The sequence below is a fragment of the Triticum dicoccoides genome, chromosome 2B, assembly GCF_002162155.2.
Source record: "Triticum dicoccoides isolate Atlit2015 ecotype Zavitan chromosome 2B, WEW_v2.0, whole genome shotgun sequence".
NCBI lineage: Eukaryota > Viridiplantae > Streptophyta > Magnoliopsida > Poales > Poaceae > Triticum > Triticum dicoccoides.
In genome coordinates, this window is record NC_041383.1 from 4,362,041 (window position 1) to 4,382,312 (window position 20,272).

Consider the following 20,272-nt stretch of genomic DNA (forward strand, 5'->3'; position numbering starts at 1 on the left):
GGAGCTGTCTAGCCGGCATGGCCCACTGATGCTCCTCAAGCTCGGCGAGGTACCCACCATGGTGGTATCGAGCGCCGAGATGGCGGAGGTAGTGATGAAGAGTAACGACCTCATGTTCGCCTCGCGGCCCCGCAGCGTGACGCTGGACGTCATTGGCTATGGCAGCGGCATGGGCATCATCTTTGCCCCCTACGGCGACCGTTGGCACCAGGCGCGCAAGGTCTGCACCATGGAGCTCCTCAGCGCCAAGCAGGTTAGAATTGCATTTTGTAACTTATTCAACAACGACGACAATACTAAATCTAATGAAAAGAGGCGGGCAATATGTTTCAACACAGGTAAGGCGTATGGAGGGCATCAGGTCCGAGGAAGTCCGCAACCTCCTTAGTTCCATCACCGCCTCGACTGGCACCATTGTCAACCTCACGGAGAAGTTATCGGCACTGATGAACGATGTCATTGCACGGGCGGTGTTCGGAGGCAAGTGCGCACAACAAGGTGAGTACCTCCGGGAATTGGAAGAAGTCACCGCGTTGGTGGGAGGCTTCTCGCTCGTCGACCTATTCCCATCGTCGCGGCTAGTGCGGCTGCTGAGCTCCGGCGAGCGACGGATGAGGAGGATCTATGGCCGAATCCAGCGCATCATCTCCGACATCATTGAGCAATGCAAGGAAATGCACGTTGTAGTCAGCTCCAACGACGAGGAGGACTTGCTGGACGTGCTGCTCAGGCTGCACATGGAAGACTCCTTGTCGTATCCTCTAACTTTAGAGGCCATAGGCGTCATCATCTTTGTGAGTATTGTTACCAACACCTTCTATCTATTTCTAGTTGTTTCTGATAAGGAGGATAAACCCCGTGAGTAGCACTAGCTATTTATTGCATGATTCATCGTTATCTGCCTCACTTTGCTGGAAATATTATATTTTATCTATATTTTCTCATTATTGAAGCCAAATATGTATGTATCGTATAACCCACAACAATTGTTCACAGGACTTGTTCGCGGGTGGCACTGAGACCTCTGGAATAACACTGGAGTGGGCTATGTCAGAGCTCTTGAAAAATCCCGAAACAATGAGAAAGGCACAACTAGAGGTTCGACAAGTTGTAGGCCGGCAACAATCTGTCATAACTAACAATGACCTTCGTGACCTCCACTGCATGAGAATGGTGATCAAGGAGGTCTTGAGGTTGCATCCTCCCGCTCCTCTACTCCCCCGAAGGGCGAGAGAAGGCAGTGAAATCATGGGATATGAAATTCCTAAGGGAACCAATGTACAAGTTAATATATTTGCGATTTGTCGAGATTGCAGATATTGGGATGCCCCCGAAGCATTTAAGCCAGAAAGGTTCAAAGAGAGCAGCATAGATCACAAGGGGACACATTTTGAGTTCACTCCTTTCGGGGCAGGGAGACGGCAGTGTCCCGGAATGCTGTTTGGCACATCAACTGTGGAGATCGCATTAGCAAACCTTCTGTACCACTTTGACTGGGTGATCGCTGATGGGCCTAATCCGGGGCCGTTGGACATGTCTGAGAAGTTCGGGATCAATGTACGTAGAAAGTTTGATTTAGAACTTAGAGCAATCCCATATGTGCACTCCAAAGTTGCGTAGATGTATGGACATGTGGACACATGGAAGAATTGGCTCGCTCATAGGCTCCCTCCTCTCTAGTCGCCCTCTCTTCTCTCTCGACCAACCTTCTCTTGGTTGCCTTGATCCTCTTCTCTGTAACATATTCGTCTTTGGGCCCCTGTCAGTAAAAATCCATGTGGGGAACCTCTCCCCCAGGTGAACATTTGAATAAAGAATTTGTCTCACGTTCAACTTCTATATAGTCAAACAAGACAAGCTCACTCAAATACTTGTGTGACACTGACTTCATGCATGGGCCTTAACACACGTTGAAATGATAGAAATGAAGTTTGTGCCTTCTTTACTTACAATGTGTAATGGATTTATTTCACCTTTTAACTTATCGGTTCTAATTCCTTAGGCAACAGAAAAAACTTTTGCGATCAGTCGATTTCGGCTAGAGGAAACAACATGAGAGAGCTAAGCAAGAGGGGGGGCAGCACGAGCATGAAGATGGCGCAGCGAATCACAACAAGGCCAAGACAAGCGAACCGAAGCCAGGGATGATGTGGTTGGTCATGGCATCTCATGCGGAGTTGAGTCTGAGCTATAACAGAGCCCCAAACGGAGATGGGTATGACGTGGACAACCGCGGCACCGCTGGCAAGGGCTTGGGCAGAAGCTCGTGAGAGGCGAGGTATGGAAGAAATCCGATTGGCTGAGAGAGATCGGTGGGTCCATTCATCTGATCGTTGGATTGGCCAAGAAACACTAGGAAGACATCCCGCGGTTCATTTATGATCCAACGGTTGGGAACAATTTTTTATGATCCAACGATTGGGAATAATTCAGATCTAATCTATAGGCAGTCCCTTTATTTACCCTAACAGCATGGAACAAACTGGAGGCAACTGGAGAACGGAACTACTCTGCATATGACACTTTGTCTGTACAATCATTGTACGATGTCCAATCATGTGATGCGCTGTGAACGGGCTTGACAAATCAAGTGTTGTGCTTTTTGGTATGATGGCTGGTGGAAATGGTGTCGTACTAAATCACAAGGATTTTATCGTACGCATAGCGTTGCTCTAATACTTCATCCATTGCAATGAAAAAAGGCGCGCACACATATTAAAATTCAACTAGTATATATATATATATATATAGCAATTTCTAAAATCTTAAATAGTGGCCCATCTGTAAAATGGCAAGTGGTGGTGCTAAAGTTTAGTCTCACCTCGGAAGTTGAAGAAGGGTTGAATCTTTTTATATAGTGGGTTCTCTCCGAGTGAGGCGTTTTGAAGGCCGAGCTACATGCAGGCCGTAATCTCGCTCGGTCGTTGTTACATTGGGATTCGCGCGTCCTGACTTTTCCAGTTGTGTACGCTGACAAATTTGGAGAAATACACCGGTGCCACTGTTTGGTGTTCGCGATTTATACACGGGCCTACGGTGGTGAACATGATGTTCGTCATGGGTGGCTTTGAATTTGGCCCATGTGGACGGGTGAGTATTATTTGCTGGTAGACGGCACGCAGCGTGTCCATCTCAACAACAACAACAAAAAAAAAGCTCTTTCGCCATGGACGGGTTGGAGTTCTTCGAGGAGTGCGATTCAGGGTAATGTTCTACCGGATCTGAAGTCTTGTATGTTTCTTACACTTACGATTTGTGCTTGCGTTAGATGAGGCAATGTTTTGGCTTTGCGTTTTGCCCCCTTTTTCCTCGCCCGAGAACAGATCTAGTAATTGGCTGTTGCATTGGTTTGGGGCAGCGTTTGGACGCCGGATTTGTGTGAAGAGATAGAACTGCTGACGAAACGTCGGTTGCCGTTGAGACAAATAGTAGATCTCTTGAGGTCCAAGTTGGTTGAATTTCTTCTGAGTCAGGCGGCGGCAGATGGGTGTTGTGCAAGATGAAGGAGACGAGCAGGCGGATGGAACAATTGTCACCGAGAAATTGTATGCCTCATACAATGGAGGTGGTAGCCAATTCAACTGAAATCGGCACTGAAAATATGGGCGGTGGGATGGCCAAGGAAGATGGAGATGAAGAGGGTGTGGTCGTTTCCAAATCCCAGTGCTCCTCCTGATCACGAAGGTAATTACATTATAAAAAATCAACAATGGCGCCTGTGGGGTCAGCTGAATGTGTTAATTTGCTATGTTATGACCTCAAATTCGGGGAGTATATAGTCGCGTGTCTATTGATTCGAATCTGTGTGTCGTCGTCATGGAGGATAAAAAAAAGTGTACATGTTAAAACCTGATGTTTAGTGTGAGACCGACTTGAGGCTGAATCAGTAGATGTAATTATCTTTCGCAGGATCAGAATTGGTAAGGCGGCGGATTAGAGGGAGCGCAATCCCAGCAGAGTGCCTGCCCTTGAGACTTTGATCATGAATCTAATGCTACTAATTTGATGATATAAATATTGATGCATTATTGTATAATTACGGTCAAACATAAAAATGTTTGACTTTCCAACAAAGTTGGAAGTACACTCTTCAAAGGACGAAGGGAGTATGTTGATAAAAATATGGGTACTGTTATTAATCCAGCTATTGGTACGAGGGTCAATTCAATTGAAGAGGGCTATGCACTTATTCGTTAGGCAGTACAAGAAGATGTAGTTTGATCGGGATTCAGAAGAAAGTTATCAGGAGAAGAGGATGAAACTCGTGAGCTGAATATTTACCACCTATATGTGATATAGCACAGATTAACTCTATGCTAGTTAGCAAATGATTTGTTGTGAACGCCTTTGTGCAGGGTAGCATTGTACTGAAGGCAAATCTGCCAATTGAGATATATGCATCACAAACTCACAAGCAACAGTTTGCTTCAGCAGACTCTGGACACACAGTTCACAGGGCTCAACTCGTAAGCATCTTTACCTCTTTCTTTCGTCCGTCTAAGGTCAGTCAACAGCTAAAAGGACACCCTAGACCTGGCATTCGAGATACCCAAAGAAAATGATGTTTTTCTTATATAAGAGCTCCTGCCTTTCATTTTCATAGGAACCCCAGTCTTGTTCGAGCAGCACCATCGAGGAAGCGACCAGCTGTGACAAAGCACCCCCATATGAACAGCCATCCAAGAACGAAGAGTACAATATGTCTGCAGAGGGATGATGCGCCAAAGGCTCCTAGAAAGTCTCGTCACTGTTTGCAGCATTCCACAAAAAAGTTGGCTTGCACCGTGAGATTGTGTGTCTCTCTGTCTTTTTGCTTTCAACATTGGATTTATCTTGCCGTTGCTTGTTGTTTGAGACTCTAGATTCTGTAGCGTTGAACAAGGTTTGGTATAACTTTGTCTCCAGAGCCTGAATTTATTTGATATTCCTGTAAAATTAAGATGGTGGTGTGGTGTTCTATTTTCAGGAAAATCCTATATTTGTTATGTTATGTTTTCTGTTATTACTTATTAGATGTGTGTGTGTTACGTTATGATCATTGTTGAGGAAATCGTTAACTGGTAGCTGCTCGGTTAGCTGGTGAGTAGGGGATTAATCGGCTAATCGGCAAGTTAATCGGTCATTTAATCAATTAATCGGACGATTTATCGGTTTATAGGCTACTCGGTGACCCTATGAGTAGAGATTAATCGGCAAGTTAACTGGTTAATCGGATGAATTCTTGAACAGGGGTTATGATGATGTGACATCTCAACAGATCTGCCCAAACAATAAAAGTAGAACTGGCTATACAGAAAACAGAATACAGTCCACATTTGAACCTGATGGGAGAGACGATGGGACGTGTGCACAGCCTGGTAGGGAAGAGTTATTAACATGGGACAGCACTGTGCGTAAATGGAAAATACAGTGTCCAGTAAAAGTGTGGCAGGTGAAATACGTGAGGGTAATACAGAAGTGCGCCTGGTCCCTATGAAGACTGACGAGCCAGCTAAAGAGCTACATGGAGCTCGGCCTCCAAACAGCATTTTTGGTTCTCTCCATCACTCTAATAAGTGGTGTGTTGAGGAGAGAAAGGGAAGACTACACATGTTTTGTTGTTCTTCTAGTTTGCTAGATTGTTGCATGCTACTATCTGTTCTAGTCATGAATTATTTACTGGAATTAATCATGATTTTGCCTAATTTTCCAACATATATAACATTCATAATACTATTCATCACCTAGGGTGCACAACAAGTTATTCTTCGCCCGAAATAATCTTACAACTGTTTCACAAATAAATTACATTTGGAATACAAATAGTTACATTCATATTAATTCACTATGTAAGATTTGACATAAGAAAAGAAAATATAGGTCACAAGACGAGAAAAATTGCATTTTATGTATATTTTACACTATATTTTTACATTTGTAATTTTACGTAAAATAAAATATTTTTTACGGCGATTATATATTTTACACTATATTTTCAGTTTTGCTATGGGTGTCGCATTAACTGTAGTAACTAGATGACCAGTTGCGCCATTGGCGCAAAGATCAACTGCAAACAAGAAGTTAAGCAAGATATGGACAACACGATTAAGGATGTTCATATTATGAATTATCCAGGAGAGCCTGCTTATTATACCCTACCCTAATTTGGTTTCCTCCTCGTGTATCTTGCTTAGAGCCGGCCTGGCGTAGGATGAGATGGGCAACGCCAAAATTTTCCTATGCTCGTGCTCGACCAAAATTTTCATGTATTTTGGACACTCTCTACACCTGGCCCTGGTTCAAACCCGTTTGAATTGAATTCAAATGAGCTTGAATTCAAATACTCTCAATGGGTAATCTCTCCATCACTGTTGAGACATTGCCAACCATGATGTGCGATGATATGCTCACTTATTACCGTTGTGCACATTTGTCTGTAGTCATTGCGCAATTTGGAGGAGCTGTTGGAAGAGTTGATTGCGATCGCTGTAAGTTAGACGGCATCCTTCCTTGAATCCAAATACTCTCAATAGAGAGCTTGGTGACTCCATTCAAGGAATGATTTGGCAGTGGGTAGCAATAGGAAACCTTGTCGCTGCCAATATGGCCGTGTCCAGGCGAGTTGCTCCGTCGGCTTCAAGCTTTGTTGGGTTGCCTGTATGCATTAGTTTCTTTCAAAGCGTAGAGTAGCATAGCAGCCACAGATTGCTGTTTTGAATCACTCTTGTCTCGAGAGTCGTCGACCCAAAAGAAAAGTCAGACTTTTGATTTGTGGTGTTTCAGTTGGAGTACATTTTTAGAAATTGGACAGCAGGGTAAAGAAACACACACGGTTGCATGAGCATGATGGTAGCAGCTTCCTCTATTTATCCCTGGTGATAAACTGATGCAGTTGCCAACAATGCTAAATACATCAATTCTCCTTGAAAAATCATACTGCCCAGAGCTTTTCTTGCAAATGCAAATGGATTTGATTAGTATATTAGAAATTTAGAAGAAGAGAATCTACTTCGAGGTAACGCTGCAAATTTGAATGGCCTCTCTAGCAACAGTTGGCTACAACAATAATCTTACTAGTTCTTTTTTTGACATCACAATAATCTTACTAGTTAATACTGCTTATGCTTGTTTAGAAGAAAAAAAAATGCTTATGTTACTGCTTTTGTCTACTAGTAGCAAAAGGGCCCGTGCGTTGCAACGGGAGAAAAAAAAGGCATAATTTTCAATGGCCATGACAATATTTTGCTGCATCACCGATAACATTTTGGCGAATATTTTGTTTAATTTCATTAACATTTTTTAACACACGAATTTTTAGAAAAAAACATGGACTTATTTCTCTAACATGTTTTTTCAAAATTGTGAACATTTTTTAATGTAAATATATTTTTAAAAATAACGAACATTTTTTAATCCACAAAAAATATGATTTATTTTCTCATTTTTAAAATTATCGAATCTTTTTTGAAGTACCAAACTATTTAAAAGAGGAAAAACGAAAACCGAAAAAAAAAAACAGGCCTCCCGCACATGGTCCGGCCCAAACGGACACGCTGCGTCTTCTCCCAGCATGCAAAGCGCAGTATAGGAAAGTCCCTACTGCATGGGCCGTCCCGGACGGAGGCTTCCCCTGCGGAAACGTTTTTGTCACTGCATCGGTGGGTAATGTTTTGTAATTTTGAGAGCAATTTACGTGACATATACCGCAAATTAGTCCGTCAAAGGTTGTTGTAACTTTTTTTGCAAATTAGTCCTTTGAATTTTTTTTCCCCGACCGAACCTACAGTCCATGCTCTCTTCCGACGACGGCGTCGGCTTGCTCCCCCCTCCCACGCCGCTGCCTCGTTTTGAAATCCTAGGCTGGGCTGGGTGCTTCAACTCTATGAACACTCTGCCTGTTTAAATCTGTATGTAAAATATAAATTGCTTGGTTTTGGTGCTGGTCTGAACCTATTAAGTCCAAAAACTTTTTAAAAAATTCATGAAGTTTTTTTCAAGTGCGTGAACCTTTTTCTCAAAGCACGTGAACTTTTTCAAACACATGAATACATTGAGATCCACAAACTTTTTTCAAATTTCTGTTCTTTTCTTAAAATCCACAAACTTTCTTCAAATCCGGGATTTTTTTTTGTAAACTTTCTTAAAATCCACACACTTTTTCCACATTTATGGATCTATTTCACTTTTTAACTTATATGTTCTACTATTCCTCACGCAATAGATAGGACTTTGCAATCCTTCGATTTCGGCTCAGAAGCCGGGGACGATGTGGTTGGTATGACATCGCATGCGGAATTGAGTCTGAGGTATAACAAAGCCCCAAACGGAGACGGTTGGCAATTAAATCATGAGCCGGATCATTAAGAGCATTTGGTTGAACTACATACGTCTATATGAAACTTGCAACATATTGACAAAAAAGAATACACATAAATTCAATCGCCAAGATGCTCGCTAGACCAGCCAATCAGGTTGCACGGCAAAAACTAGATGACACAGCAAAAACTTGGTCTGGATCGCAGAACCACACCAAAGAATTTTAAGTTTCACTCTTCCTGATTTCAAGTCGATTCAGCCGAGGATATTATTTTCCACAAGCAAAAAAGCTAAAGGTTCAGCTCCCACATGGGTCTGGGTTTTTTTGGGTTTCAGACACAAATCACAGAACCGAATGCAGGTATAGAAGGTACATTGCGAATCTACGGCGTCAACTCGCTGGAGCTACTTGTCCTCAGTGATGAGCAGCAGCTGCTTCCTCCTTGGGCTTGGTCATCTGGACAGCGAGAAAAAAAAAAGCATGCAACTGTAAGAAGATGCTTTGATGGTAACAAGGGGAAAGAATTGCAAACGTCATCGATTTATAGACACTTAGATAACCAACTTACACCAAACAGTTCAATGGATCTGCGAAATCTAAATAAGATAGGGGGCGAGAAAACAAGATGAACATTATTATTATCTCTAACAAGTCTGCTGTGAAGATAGGACATTGCTACACATACAACACTACTCGTACGACAATCGAACAGAGCCGTCCATCACGTACGCATGCTGAGTGGAGCAGCAGCAGCATCGTTGGATAAATGGCCGTATAAAAATCGGATCCTAGACTGTCGTACGTGAAGTAATTTCGATGAAGCTAAGTGTTTCCTAATGACGGCTGAAGCAGACAACAAGATATTATGATTCAGCAGTAATACTCAGATATTTGACAAGTATGGTTTCGTCTATACAAATAAATTGTTCTATATCAAGTGTGTCCAATCAATCAATCTCCAAAAGAAACCAAGCAGAGGATAGAAACAAAGTCAGTCCCTAAATCCATACAGATCATTGATGGATGCCCCTGCGACTTATGGAACCAATCAGGCAACTTATGGTACATGCTTGCCTGAGCAAGATCTATATCAGGCAACTGAACTTTTACTTCAATACAACACATGTGCCATGAGTTATACGACCTATAAATTAAGCAGTGCAGTGTTCAACTAGGCCTCAGACTGAACTGTCCGATAAAAATAGAACAATTCACATGACAGCAAGCAGGCGCAACCAGAAGCAGAGGAAGATGAACTTATTTCCTTCTCTGAGAGACTTGAGAGAGAAGATGCAGCTAACAATAAGTCTCCAGAACTACCCCATGATGATGCTACATATTATTACAGAAACGAACAGGATATGGTAACAAGTGTGAAAGAACTAGTGCATCATCATGCTACATAACCCTATCGTCATCATCAAGAAACAAACCATCCAATCATCATGCCAATATAGTACGTAACAGACAGGCCAATGAACAGTAGTTATCATGCGAAGAGACAAGCAGTTGGGCCAAAATAATCTCAGATTCGCGGCGGCACACAGAGCACAGCCCCATCCAATCCAATCGCTCCAGCCCTAGGACCGAACCTTCCTAACCCTAGCAACCAACCACCGGGCCAACGCTAAGGCACCAAAATCACATCGCATCGATCGCGCGGCGGTATCATAGAGGAAGGAAAGGGGGGTTGGGGGATCGCGCGGTACCTTGAGGATGCCGAGCTTGACGGAGCCGTAGACGAGGCCGACGCCGACGGCGGAGACCCTGGCCACCTGCAAAGCAACACCCCCACGGTCGGTCATCCAGATCTGATCCGCGATGCAGCGGAGGAATCGGGGGGAGGGGGCGATTTCGAGGGCTTACGAGGGCGAGGGTGCTCTTGCCGGAGTAGGGTCCCGGGGTGAACGGCATGGCTGCGACGGCGGGATCGGAGACGACGACGAGGGTTTGGCTGGCGCTGCGACGGCGGAGTCTCTCTCTGTTTCGTGGGTGAGAAGAAGACCAGAGGGGAGGGCTGGGGTGATAAAGGGAGATGGGATCCGGGTGGGCCGGGCCGGGCCGGGCTTATACCGCCGGCCCGCGGGGCCTAGGGAGGAGGAGGGCGGAGACCTGCTGCTGCCGGTGGGGCCCGCGTGGCAGTGACCGGGGATCCTTCTTGTGCTCCAAGAAGAAGAGTTTCTTCCGTCTTGGAATTCTTTTTTTTTCATAAAAAAGAAAGTTGTTTTGGCGCACAGCGGTTTACTCCTAACATAGCTTCGTAGAAAGATATTGCTGAGGCTCAAACTCTGCCTCGATGTAAAAAGTAGTAGATGTTTTACAATCGCTAACTAGCTTTATATTTATATTAAGCACCGTATTTTATGTTTCGGTTCATTTTTTTTTTTACATCAGTACAGACACAAGCGCTCATATACACGCGCATACACTCATCCCTATGAACGCACACACGTACGCCCTACCCCTATGAGCACCTCCGAAAGACTGAGCTGCCATATCATCTTGAGATTTACAAAGTCACCGTAGGCGCCTCGTCGTCGACGGGAACGTCTCCTCCCACTAAATGCGCATCGCCGAAAATTCTGAAATAAATCCAGAAATAAGTGTCATGTATTGTACCTTGTATTTGTAACGTTGTAACTCTTGTACCTAATTCCTACTTTCTAGGATCTCAACCTCCACGACTAGTTCACGGGCCTGCGTGCCTAATCTTGTGGAAGGCCCCGGCTATATGTAACTCTCTCGATGAGTAATACAGTGTGCAGTGCATATTCATCTTCTTTCTTGGTATCAGTCGCCATGGCTTTCGAGGACATCTTCAGCGAGCCCCCCGCCTCTCCGGCCGCTCCCGTCTTCTCCTCTCCGTCCTCCACTCCGGGGACCTCTCCTCCCTTCTCCTCGACCACCATGCCCGCTGCAACCTCTGCTCTCGCCACCACAACCATCTTTCCCATGCCTTCTCCTCCTGATCTTCTCCTCCACAACTTTCACAACGACCACATCTCCAACCATATCAAGTTCAAGCTTGACCCCGCTGAGAACAACTACATCAAGTGGCGCACCTTCTTCACCTGTGTCCTCACACAGTACCGCGTCCAGGATCACATCGAGCGCCGTCCTCCTCCTCACCCCGACGCCGCCTGGCTTGCCGTGGATCAACGGCTGGTCCTCTGGATCCTCTTCACCCTCCCGGATTCCATCCTCGAGCTGATCATGGGCGGCGCTGTCGACGCCTACACCGCCTGGCAGCACATCCGGGACTACTTCCTAGCCAACCAGGGCGCCCAGTACCTCCACCTCACGCGCCAGTACAGGAACTTGAAGCAGGGCGACCTCTCTGTCTCCAACTATGCTCGCCGCCTCAAGTCCCTTGCCGACGGCCTCGCCGACACTGGTAACCCCGTCTCCGATCCAGATCTTACCATGCAGTTTCTTCATGGCCTCGACGCCCGCTTCGACACCATTCGCACCATCTTGGGGGACACGGTGCCTCTCCCCCCGTTCGGCGTCGAGCGCTCTCGCGTGGATCTCGTGGAGTACAACATCAACCTTCGCGCCGCTGAGGCCGGCGACGCCGCCCTCACCATCTCCAACGACCGCGGCGATCGCGGCCACGGCGGCAACGGCAGCGACGGCGGTCCCTGCCCCTTTATCGATGACATTTTTTATGGCAAATTATATGATACCAATTTTCTTTAGCAAACATGGTAAAAAATTGAAACATGGTAGGATGTGCCATGCTTGCTAAACACAACATGCCATCCTACCCGATAACATAATTTGCCATAAAAAAATGTTCCACAAAAATCTGATATTCGATTTGTGACGAGATCCTTTTTAAAGGGGTGTCATTCTTTCTCTTTTTCAATTAATATTTAACTAAGATATGGAGGGTGTATTATATTGCTTAAATGTTTCACAACAGAGCACAGGCATTGGAAATAAATTTGCCCATATTTATGCTATTTATGCGGATAACGCAACTTCACCATGGAAAAAAAAACTTACACAAATTCGCCTAAGCACAACAACAAGTGCCAATTTTCCCAAACAGAAATGCTGTGTATAAAGCATGAAGTGTGTATGACATTCCTCTCAAATGGGTTACAGGAGGACACAGGCATCCAAAGTAAATTTCCCCACATTTATGTCGATACCGCAACTTGGCCATCGAAAACCCTAAACAAATTCGCCAAAGGGCAAATTCAAATTTCTAGTACCAGCTTTCCCAAAGAGAAACACAAGGTTCTGCCCCTGTAATCATCAACAGTATGAACATTTATGCCCTCTCACACTTCCACTTCACATTTTATACACCAACCGCAGAAACACACACTCATAACTCAGGGGAGTTCGGGTCACATCTCAAACACCTCGCGAATTCCGGCCCGAGGGCACCACCACATGGTTAACACACACACACACACACATACATACATACACCGGTCAGCGAGCTCTCCATCCGCGCAGCGCCCGCGAATATGTTACAAAAGGGCCTTCAAAATAAGGGCGAGGATGTAGGTTACAAAACACGATCACCGCCTCTCCAGTGGGAGCGCGCGGCGCACGATAAAGATTAAACCTGATCGCTAACTCCACACACCTAAACACAGCCATCATGGAGGTCTAACAGCAGCTGCACATGTCAGGAGACCGTTAGATCAGACTACTACGAGGGAGGAGGGGGAGGAGGGGCGGGGGCTTTCAGCTTTGGGACCTTGAAACTGGAGTGGAAGAGTACCTGCTGGGGCGCAGGCGACGACGACGACGACGCGGGTTTCAGGTGCGTCATCCTCGAGGAGCAGCGCCGGAGCGCCAGTCCCTGCATGGCAGCAATGGTGTTCTGTCAGCACACGTTATCCTCCACATAGTAAAAAACTAAAAGAAACTCGGTGCATCCATAGATAATACTTTTAGCAGCTCGGTTGCACCACAGGAGAACAAAGGTACAATAAAAAAAAAGGGCAACCTGGTGCATGTAGCTCCCGCTTGCGCAGGGTCCAGGGAAGGGTCCGACCATTTTGGGTCTATAGTACGCAGCCTTTCCCTACATTTCTGTAAGAGGCTGTTTCCAGGACTTGAACCCATGACCTCATGGTCACAAGACCTTCCTTGATTTTTTTTCTTGGTTTTATTGTACCTTGTTGGTATAGGGTTCAAGACTTAAAGAACACTCTCACCTAGTTTCCATCAGTTCACTGTTCGTCCATATTTACAGCAAGATGCAACTCATGCAGCCCACCAAGAATTAGGACATCATATACTATGTGAGGCAGAAAATTCAAAGCGACACAGGCAAAGATGATATGTCCCCTCATTGTCGTGTAATTTTGGACTATGAGCGCAGACAAAAAAACTAGCCACCTCAGGTGTAGAAATAGTTCAGATGAAATACTGATAACGAAAACAGCATATGTTGCCGTCCTACTACTGGTATCACAAGTGTATCTATGATGGTCCTTTATGAGCACCTGCGACTCACATGATGCTCATCTAAATTCCATCAAAATTACTATTTGTCCATATTTACAGCAGGACGCATCTTACGCGACCTACCAAGAATTAGGACATTGACGACTAAAAAGGGTTACAGTTATGTGGTGGTCCTTTATGAGCATCTACAACTCACATGATACTCACCTAAATTCCATCAACATTATTATTTGTCCATATTTTACAGCAGGATGCAACTTATGCGGCCTACCAAGAATTAGGACATAGATGAGCCGTGTCCTACTACTAGTCTCCACAAGTGTATTTGTGGTGGTCCTTTATGAGCATCTACGACTCACATGATGCTCATCTAAATTCCATCAACATTATTATCTGTCCATATTTACAGCAGGATGCAACTTATGCAGCCTGCCAAGAATTAGGACATAGATGAGCAAAAAGGTTTACAGTGTTGTGTCCTACCATTAATCTGTCTCCCAAGTGTATATGCGATGGTCCTTTATGAGCATCTACGACTCACATGATGCTCACCTAAATTCCATCAACCTTATTATTTGTCCATATTTACAGCAGGACGCAACTCATGCGGCCTACCAAGAATTAGGACATAGATGAGCACATGGTTAGTGTCAAAGAGTGGTATGTTATTCTACTCTGCAGGGTAGGTCTTGCTTCTGCATATAGATGAACAAACCATAGTACAGTGCTATAAGTAAGGTTGAAAGTGATATGGTTAAAGCAAGGAACATATATGGCCACGTCCTTCTTATTCTCCTTGAATTCATCTGTGATGGTCCTTCATGAGCACCTAGCAAGGAACATGATGCTCACCTAAAATCCATCAAGCTAACTCTTTGTCCATATTTACAGCAAGACGCAGCTGATGCGGCTTGCCAAGAATTGGACAATATGATTATTCGTGAGAAATTGCTACTGACGCAAATTACAGATTTTACTATTTATGAAGAAAAGCTGATCGCAACTCATGCAACATACAAAGAATTAAGACATTGTAACTGGTTAGGTTAAAATGCAATGAGATGCATAATATTTCCTCTCTGCAGGTTAGGTTTGTTTATCCATATAGCAGTACAAGGTTGCCCATTAGGTCGAAAGTGATAAACTGGTAGGTCAGAGACATATTTTGCCTGGTTCTGACTTGTCTCTAAGAATGTATATGTGTGATGGTCCTTTATGAGCACTTGCAACTAAAATAATACTCACTTAATTTACATCAATATTACTCTTTGTCCATATGTACAGCAAAATGCAACTCGTGCAGCCTACCAAGAATTAGACATTACAACCACATGTTGTTACACGGTCACTGGAAAAGTTATTTTTTTCTTTAAAAGGAACTTAGCGTCTAGTTTATCAGTGGAGCATGTCACTAGCTCAGTACATGAATGATATACTTGGGAATGGAATACTTACACTTGATAACGAAGAGGCACACTGACGCTTCTGACTGGTCTCGGGTTGATCTTCTTCTGCCATTTGCCTCCGAGGATTACTTTTAGACTTCCCCCGTACAGATGGACCTTCAGACCTAGATCTTCTATGTGTCCCGCTGATATCCTTCTTCCGCTTTTGACTAGCCTGAAGGTGCCCACTCTTGAGTTTTTGGATCTCATCGTCTTTCTCACTGACCAGGGAGTGCATTTTTTGTAGCTTATCCTCAAGAGCCAGCACCTTCTTTTTGGCATCATTAGCTTCCGCTTGCAATCTGCCAACATCGTCATCCTTCTTTTGGGCTGACACTTGCAGTTGCAGCTCCTCCACCTTCTGCTGAAGCTTCTCGGCTGCTTCAGTAGCCTGTGCTGCCTCCATCTTCTTCTTCTTAAGGAGCGTCTCGTAGTCCTTCTCCATTGTCTTGTACTGGTTCCACACGAAATCCTTTTCTGCGAGTAACGCGGAAACCTCGCTCTCCTTCTGCGAGCTCAGGGCCTTATAGGCTTTCTTTAGCTTCCTTATCTCTGCTCTCAAATCTCTTCCACTGTGCTCAGGGTCTGTAGTTGGCTCGCTGAGCTCGGCACAACTTTCAGCTTCCTTCAGTTTTATCTGAAGTTAAGAAAGACGAAAGGAGCAGACACGGAACACCAATTAACAAGATGGACAAGTTTACTAGTACATGCTTGTGAGTAAAGCAACTTATGTTTCGGTAAGTACCTTCAATTCATTGTTTTCTTGAGCCAAAGCAGCTGCATCTCTTTTGAAATCCTCCAAGTCACCATCTTGGTGTTCTACATCAAACACAAAACACAATGATATCAGCAACATTAATTCTTAGCAAGATACCAGACACAGTGATATCAGCAACCAGTAGCAACATAATAAATCCTTAGAAAAGGTTATTCCAAACGGAAAAGGCAAAGCGCTAGCTGTCACTTCAACTGGGTACCAATCGACAGAAACCCCAGTTCTTGATGAATGTGAATGGAGCGATAAGATGCGGATATGACAAAACATCATTGTTGGACTACCGCTTTGGTGCCCAACGATGCAGGAACTAACAACTTTTTTAGCCCAAACAATACTTTCATAAAATGTCCGTAGGGCAACACGCAGAAAATAACTAAACCAGCACATCAGCATTGGTATATACACAAAACAACGATTTAAGATCCATCACGGTATCATTGAAGTTTGAACAATGTAAATTAAGCAAGCTTATCGATGGCCAGATAATCGTGCAAGATTCACACCAGGCATGCCGCATCGAGCGGAGAGATGGAAGTGTTTTTTCCACCATTGCAGCAAAGGGGCATCACAACAATCTCAACCCAAGCATTGCACGCACAGCGAACCCGAGCAAAGATTGAACATTTGGCGGGCGTGGCGGCGCAAAGGCCTCCGGAAACAGCCCCTGGGCCGAAAAAGACGCCGGCTTTGGCACCTGGAGGTACCCTAAATCCTCCAGGAGAGCCCATGCCGCGGGATTTCTGCCACCAAATCGACAAGAACGGCAGATAGGGGGAGGGGGTTGGGGAGATTTGTGGTCTTACCGATGTAGATCCGGTGGCGGCGCACCTCGAGGTCCTTGTCGCCGAGGAGCAGGTCGAGCTTGGCGGCGTCGCCCCGCCGCAGGCAGTCCTCCACCCTCCGCGTCTGCCAGCGAAACCCTAGGGACCGTCAGCCGCCGGCCGGCCGGACCTCGTCGGAGAAGGATGGAATCAGGGGGGAGGGGGGAGGGAGGGGCGGACCTCGTCGAGGCGGTCCCGGAGGACGGCGTCGCGGTGGAGCCAGAAGTCGTGCTGGATCTTGAGGACGGCCTCGAGGCGCTTGCGGTCGGCGAGCAGCGCCTCCACGTCCCGGTGGCTCTTCCGCAGGACGGCCACCATCCGGTCGTAGATGCGCAGCCACTCCTCCCGCCCGCCGTCCCGCGCCGGCGACGCGCCGCCGCCGCCGCCAGCCATGGATGGGGTCGAGTCAGGGTGGAGCGGGGGGCGTTTCCGTCTTTTCGCCTGAAGAGTGCGGGCCGGGTTTGGGGGTCGGAGGGAGAGCCGGAAACGACCGTTGTTGCTTAAATAAAAAAAATCTCACCATTTTTTTAAGGGAAAAAACTCACATTAATATCTTTCTCCATGGCCATGGAGAAAATAAGTTTTTCTCTTTTTCTTTTACCTCTTCACTGTCATGGAGGCGTCGCCTTCGATGTGGCGGAGGAGCCAGTGAGGGTGTGGTCTCGTGAATCCACCACCGGTGTCAGCAGGGGATGTCGCTTAAGCGCTTAAACATCAGTGAATTGAAAGGCCACAACTTAGAGCAATGGGCGCTTAAGCGCGGCTTAACCATGATTAACTATTTTCTAAAAATTGGTCAGTATTTTGCTACTTTTGAATAATATGCACACGAAATAGAAACACATAAAACATAAGTGATAGAAATAGCATCTAAAATAGGAGCTTACATCACATTATTACCAGTCGCAAGTATCAAATCCAGTAGTGATAGATATAATAATAAAAGTAAAAAAAATAAAAGTAACGCATTAAGCAAAATGACATAATGTAGACAGAATAGGATCAACTAATATGACCGAACCCCATCGTCTTATCCTTAGTAGCAACAATACAAAATATGCCTTATTACCCCCTCCTGTCGTAAAGCAAGGTCACCGCAAGATTGAACCCACTACAATGCACCTCTCCCGCTGAAGATAAACCAATTTTGAATTATTATTTTTGTGCCATGACAATTTGGAATTTTTGCCATGGCAGCTTTGAAGGAAATATGCCCTAGAGGCAATAATAAAGTTGTTATTTTATATTTTCTTATTTGTGATAAATGTTTATTATTCATGCTAGAATTGTATTAACCGGAAACTTGATACATGTGTGAATACATAGACAAAACAACGTGTCCCTAGTATGCCTCTACTAGACTAGCTCGTTGATCAAAGATGGTTAAGTTTCCTAGCCATGGACATGAGTTGTCATTTGATAACGTGATCACATCATTAGTGGAATGATGTGATGGACAAGATCCATCCATTAGCTTAGCGTAATGATCGTTCAGTTTTATTGCTACTGCTTTCTTCGTGTCAAATATATATTCCTCCGACTATGAGATTATGCAACTCCCGGACACCGGAGGAATGCCTTGTGTGCTATCAAACGTCACACCGTAACTGGATGATTACAAAGATGCTCTACAGGTATCTCCGAAGGTGTTTGTTGGGTTGGCATAGATCGAGATTAGGATTTGTCACTCCGAGTATCGAAGAGGTATCTCTGGGCCCTCTTGGTAATGCACATCATATGAAGCCTTGCAAGCAATGTGACTAATGAGTTAGTTATGGGATGATGCACTACGGAACGAGTAAAGAGACTTACAAGTAATGATATTGAACTAGGTATAGAGATACCGGCGATCAGATCTCGGGCAAGTAACATACTAATGACGAAGGGAATAGCTATGTTGACATTGCGGTTCGACCGATAAAGATCTTCGTAGAATATGTGGGAACCAATATGAGCATCCAGGTTTCGCTATTGGTTATTGACCGGAGTGGTGTCTCGGTCTTGTCTACATAGTTCTCGAACCCGTAGGGTCCGCACGCTTAACGTTCGATGACGATTGGTATTATATGAGTTATGTGTTTTGGTGACCGAAGGTTTTTCGAAGTCCCGGATGAGATCACAGACATGACGAGGAGTCTCTAAATGGTTGAGAGATGAAGATTGATATATTGGAAGGTTACATTTGAACATCAGAATGGTTTCGGAAAGTTTCGAATATTTTTTGGAGTACCGGGAGGTTACCGGAAACCCTCGGGGAAGTAATGGGCCAACATGGGCCACGGGAGGGAGAGGGGACAGCCCACAAGGGGTGCCCCCCATGGGGTCCGAATTGGACTAGGGAAGGGGGTGGCGCCCCCTTTCCCTCTCCTACTCCCTCTCCCTTCCCCCCTTTGCTACTCCGGAAAAGGAAAGGGGAATCCTACTAGGACTGGGAGTCCTAGTAGGACTCCCCCCATGGCACGCCCCTCTAGGCCGGCCGCCTCCTCCCCTCCTCCTTTATATACGGGGGCAGAAGGCACCCCACAGCACAACAGTTATTCTCTTAGCCGTGTGCGGTGCCCCCCTCCACCGTTTACTCCTTCGATAGTATCATCGTAGTGCTTAGGCGAAGCCCTGCACAGATCACATCATAAAACACTGTCATCGCGCCGTCGTGCTGACGGAACTCATCGACTCCATCGACACTCTGCTGGATCAAGAGATCGAGGGACGTTATCGAGCTGAACGTGTGCGAAACTCGGAGGTGTCGTACGTTTGGTACTTGATCGGTTGATTTGAGAAGACGTTCGACTACATCAACCGCGTTAAGTTAACGCTTCCGCTTTCGGTCTATGAGGGTACGTGGACACACTCTCCCCCTCTCGTTGCTATGCATCTCCTAGATAGATCTTGCATGAGCATAGGACTTTTTCTGAAATTGCATGCTACATTTCCCAACAGTGGCATCAGAGCATGTGTAGATGATATGCACGAGTAGAACACAAAGAGTTGTGGGCGGTGATCATCATACTGCTTACCATCAATGTCTTATTTTGATTCGGCAGTATTGTTGGATGAAGCGGCCCAGACCAACCTTACATGACCGTGTTCATGAGACCGGTTCCACCGACGGACATGCAACTAGTTTTGCATAAAGATGGCTGGCGGGTGTCTGATTCTCCAACTTTACTTGAATTGAATTTGACTCCGGCCGGTCCTTGCGAAGGTTAAAACAACAAACTTGATAAATCACCATTGTGGTTTTTGTGCCATAGGTTTGTATGGTTGATGCTAGGAGCCCATAACAGCCATGTAAAACTTGCAACAAACAAAGTAGAGGACGTCTAACTTGTTTTTGCAGGGCATGTTGTGATGTGATATAGTCAAGACATGATGTGATATAAGATTGTTGCATCAGATGATCATGTTTTGCAAAAGTTATCGGCAACTGGCAGGAGCCATATGGTTGTCGCTTTATTGTATGAAATACAAGCGCCATATAATTGCTTTACTTTATCAC

The 20,272-nt window shown here is 45.3% G+C and overlaps 3 protein-coding genes and 6 non-coding genes across 11 annotated transcripts in view; 1 reads left to right on the top strand and 8 right to left on the bottom strand.

Annotated features, from left to right (window-relative positions):
• Nucleotides 1–1,620, top strand: part of LOC119366709 (5-epiaristolochene 1,3-dihydroxylase-like) — a 1,955-nt gene extending 335 nt beyond the window's left edge. The window contains exons 2-4 of the mRNA XM_037632452.1: nt 5–253; nt 339–803; nt 997–1,620. Coding sequence (XP_037488349.1) covers nt 5–253; nt 339–803; nt 997–1,620 — 1,338 coding nt within the window. The remainder of the gene's footprint in view (nt 1–4; nt 254–338; nt 804–996) is intronic.
• A 6,846-nt stretch (nt 1,621–8,466) lies between these two features.
• LOC119361673 lies at nt 8,467–10,313 on the bottom strand. Its single transcript, XM_037626801.1, has 3 exons — nt 10,163–10,313; nt 10,006–10,071; nt 8,467–8,752 (listed from the first exon to the last, which is right to left on the bottom strand). The coding sequence occupies exons 1-3, from the start codon at nt 10,208–10,210 to the stop codon at nt 8,711–8,713; spliced, it is 156 nt and encodes a 51-aa protein (XP_037482698.1). The 5' UTR covers nt 10,211–10,313; the 3' UTR covers nt 8,467–8,710.
• A 2,049-nt stretch (nt 10,314–12,362) lies between these two features.
• Nucleotides 12,363–17,236, bottom strand: LOC119361674 (adventurous-gliding motility protein Z-like). 3 transcript variants are annotated; one of them, XM_037626805.1, is made up of 6 exons: nt 16,954–17,236; nt 16,756–16,858; nt 15,920–15,993; nt 15,185–15,811; nt 13,038–13,118; nt 12,363–12,932 (listed from the first exon to the last, which is right to left on the bottom strand). In XM_037626805.1, exons 1-6 carry the CDS (start codon nt 17,164–17,166, stop codon nt 12,900–12,902), a joined length of 1,131 nt encoding a protein of 376 aa, XP_037482702.1. In that variant the 5' UTR covers nt 17,167–17,236; the 3' UTR covers nt 12,363–12,899. The 3 variants fall into 3 exon arrangements, with proteins under 3 accessions (XP_037482702.1, XP_037482701.1, XP_037482700.1); XM_037626804.1 differs by having other exon boundaries at nt 13,014–13,118; XM_037626803.1 differs by having other exon boundaries at nt 12,363–13,118.
• Nucleotides 13,741–13,847, bottom strand: LOC119266332. Its single transcript, XR_005131999.1, has one exon. It is a non-coding gene; the product is annotated as a small nucleolar RNA snoR103 (small nucleolar RNA).
• On the bottom strand, nt 13,888–13,995 carry LOC119266333. Its single transcript, XR_005132000.1, has one exon. It is a non-coding gene; the product is annotated as a small nucleolar RNA snoR103 (small nucleolar RNA).
• On the bottom strand, nt 14,051–14,157 carry LOC119266331. The gene has a single exon (XR_005131998.1). It is a non-coding gene; the product is annotated as a small nucleolar RNA snoR103 (small nucleolar RNA).
• On the bottom strand, nt 14,233–14,339 carry LOC119266329. The gene has a single exon (XR_005131996.1). It is a non-coding gene; the product is annotated as a small nucleolar RNA snoR103 (small nucleolar RNA).
• LOC119266337 lies at nt 14,532–14,639 on the bottom strand. The gene has a single exon (XR_005132004.1). It is a non-coding gene; the product is annotated as a small nucleolar RNA snoR103 (small nucleolar RNA).
• Nucleotides 14,926–15,032, bottom strand: LOC119266336. Its single transcript, XR_005132003.1, has one exon. It is a non-coding gene; the product is annotated as a small nucleolar RNA snoR103 (small nucleolar RNA).
• Nucleotides 17,237–20,272: the final 3,036 nt, after the last annotated feature.